This window comes from Aplysia californica, unplaced genomic scaffold (genome assembly GCF_000002075.1).
Source record: "Aplysia californica isolate F4 #8 unplaced genomic scaffold, AplCal3.0 scaffold00165, whole genome shotgun sequence".
NCBI lineage: Eukaryota > Metazoa > Mollusca > Gastropoda > Aplysiida > Aplysiidae > Aplysia > Aplysia californica.
In genome coordinates, this window is record NW_004797435.1 from 284,473 (window position 1) to 286,762 (window position 2,290).

General features: G+C 42.4%; 1 protein-coding gene across 1 annotated transcript in view; it reads left to right on the forward strand.

Moving 5' to 3' along the window:
* LOC106011703 (synaptotagmin-17) overlaps positions 1-2,290 on the forward strand; it is a 5,514-nt gene that overhangs the window by 2,056 nt on the left and 1,168 nt on the right. Inside the window, exon 3 of the mRNA XM_013082233.2 lies at positions 1,814-2,210. Within this exon, the coding sequence (XP_012937687.1) occupies positions 1,814-2,210 (397 nt within the window). The remainder of the gene's footprint in view (positions 1-1,813; positions 2,211-2,290) is intronic.

A 2,290-nucleotide genomic window follows, 5' to 3' on the forward strand; every position in this document is an offset into this window, starting at 1 on the left:
CCACCCCCTTTAGGTTATATCATCTCTTCAATATCGAACCTTATCTTCCACATAAGATTTGGCATCAAACGTGCAACAGAAACTGGTGAGCGAGTTTTTAGTTCAGCCTTGGTACGAATTTTGAATGATGTCAAAAAAGTGTCAGAGATTACAGGTGGTACTGGAGCATAGCATACAAAGAGAAGAAGGAGGAGAGAAAGGGACGATTACTGTTTGCTTGTTTTAGTAGATGTTTTATGGTGCTCTCAACCTCATAAGGTCATATGAGCGCCAAGGGGAGGATGTCAACAGAGAAGTCCTTACAGGGAATCAGACTTACCCCGCTCACCTCTCTAGCTTCAACAGCACAAAGTCTGCTTCGACTATCAAGGAAACCCAGTAATAGCGGGTCACAAGAGTGTGACAAACATACAAAAGAAGTAGAGGAAAATGATGATAGTAAGGATTAGAAAAAGCAGCAGGTCCCTGTTGCAGTTCAGGCAGAGTTATGAATCAGCCCATTTACAATTCTACTATGCATAGGAACAGGGAATCAGACTTACCCCGCTCACCTCTCTAGCTTCAACAGCACAAAGGCTTCTTAGATATATATTCTTAGATATATATAGTATCTTGGTCTTTCTGCTAGGATAGGACCTGTATCCTCCCAGCCCTGATTTGGTCTGAGAGGCAACGTCGACGCCCGCCACCTAAATAGTCTTAATTGTCCGGACTAGGGCGTAAAAACACAATCTTTTTTACACTTTGACAGAAATTATTTGGGAGAGAAACAGTGATTTATTGGTAGTTTTAGCAAACCGACAGTTTCAACACAGATGATCATATTATTATAAGTACCAAAGATTAGGTCAGGTGTTATTAGAAAGTCATACATAGAAAAGAAGGAGGAGATATATAAGGCAAGGGCGATAAATGATTGGTAGAAAGAAGGAACAAAATGCACCAGAGCACCCACCAACCACCTGCATCTGCTTTCTAAAAATTGATCTAAATTGAATCGATTGGGCATAAATGTCCCTTCATGTTTCATTTAACTCTTCGGTCGGATCCAGGTGTGAAGGACATTTCACAAGGCAGATGGAGACGATCGCACTAGAAGATCCAGCTATCATCCACGGTTAGAAGAAAAAAAAAGCAAGACCTGTGACCGCCATCGTTGCTGCTAGAATAATAGAATTGACTAGTTACTTCCCAACGAGATGTAAATGAGTGTAGTTAAAGGGAAGTAAACAGCAACAACAAAGAAAAAAATCTAATCATGAAATGTCTGGGGTCGAGAGAGAGAGAGAGAGAGAGAGAGAGAGAGAGAGAGAGAGAGAGAGAGAGACGGATGGACAGAAGATAGATGAGGACGAAGAGAAACATTATCTGTAGATAAATAGATGGTTGAATGGAAAGATGGATGGATGGACGGATGGATGGATGGGTAGATGGATGAATGGATGGATGGATGGATGGATGGATGAATGGATGGATGGATGGATGGATGGATGGATGGATGGATGGATGGATGGATGGAGGCGTTCTTTTACCATTTTCAAATACATTTCTTAGCCCCACCTTCTGTTTTCCTACACGACCACATTCACACCAACAGTATGTTAGAATATGATGTCAAAGAATGAATTAGACTTTCACATTTTTTACAACCAGTGACAGACTTTATTGAACATAACACTTTTTATCTTTTCTTTTCACACTCACCACACCACTACATTTGAAATGATAGGAACAGAGACGATTTTTACTGACGCTTTTTGGTACTAGCAGCGAACATTTTTCTAATCTCGGTACTTTTATCATACCTTTCCAGTTATTCGTTGTCAAAATTATCGAAGCCAAAGATCTCCCTCCCCCTTACTGCATGGACGATTCCAAACAAGATATGGCGCATTCGAATCCGTACTGCAAGATATCGCTACTGCCCGACCAGAAAGCCTCTCAACAGACAACTGTACAAAGGAAAACTCAAGAACCCACGTGGAACGAGTACTTTAGTTTTGATATCGATTACACGGAGGCACAGGAGAGGACTTTGGAGATTCTGATCAAGGATTTCGACAAGTTCTCTCGTCATCAGCTCATCGGGAAGGTTCTGTTACCTCTGAATACCGTCAACTTGATAAAGGGAGGACATATGTGGAAGCCTTTGTCGCCTGGCAACAAGGTGAGTGGTGATGAGAGAGAGGGGGGAGAGAGAGGGGGGAGGGAGAGAGAGCGAGGGAGAGGGAGAGAGAGAGGGGGGAGGGGCACACATACATACACACACACACACATAGAGGAGAGAGAG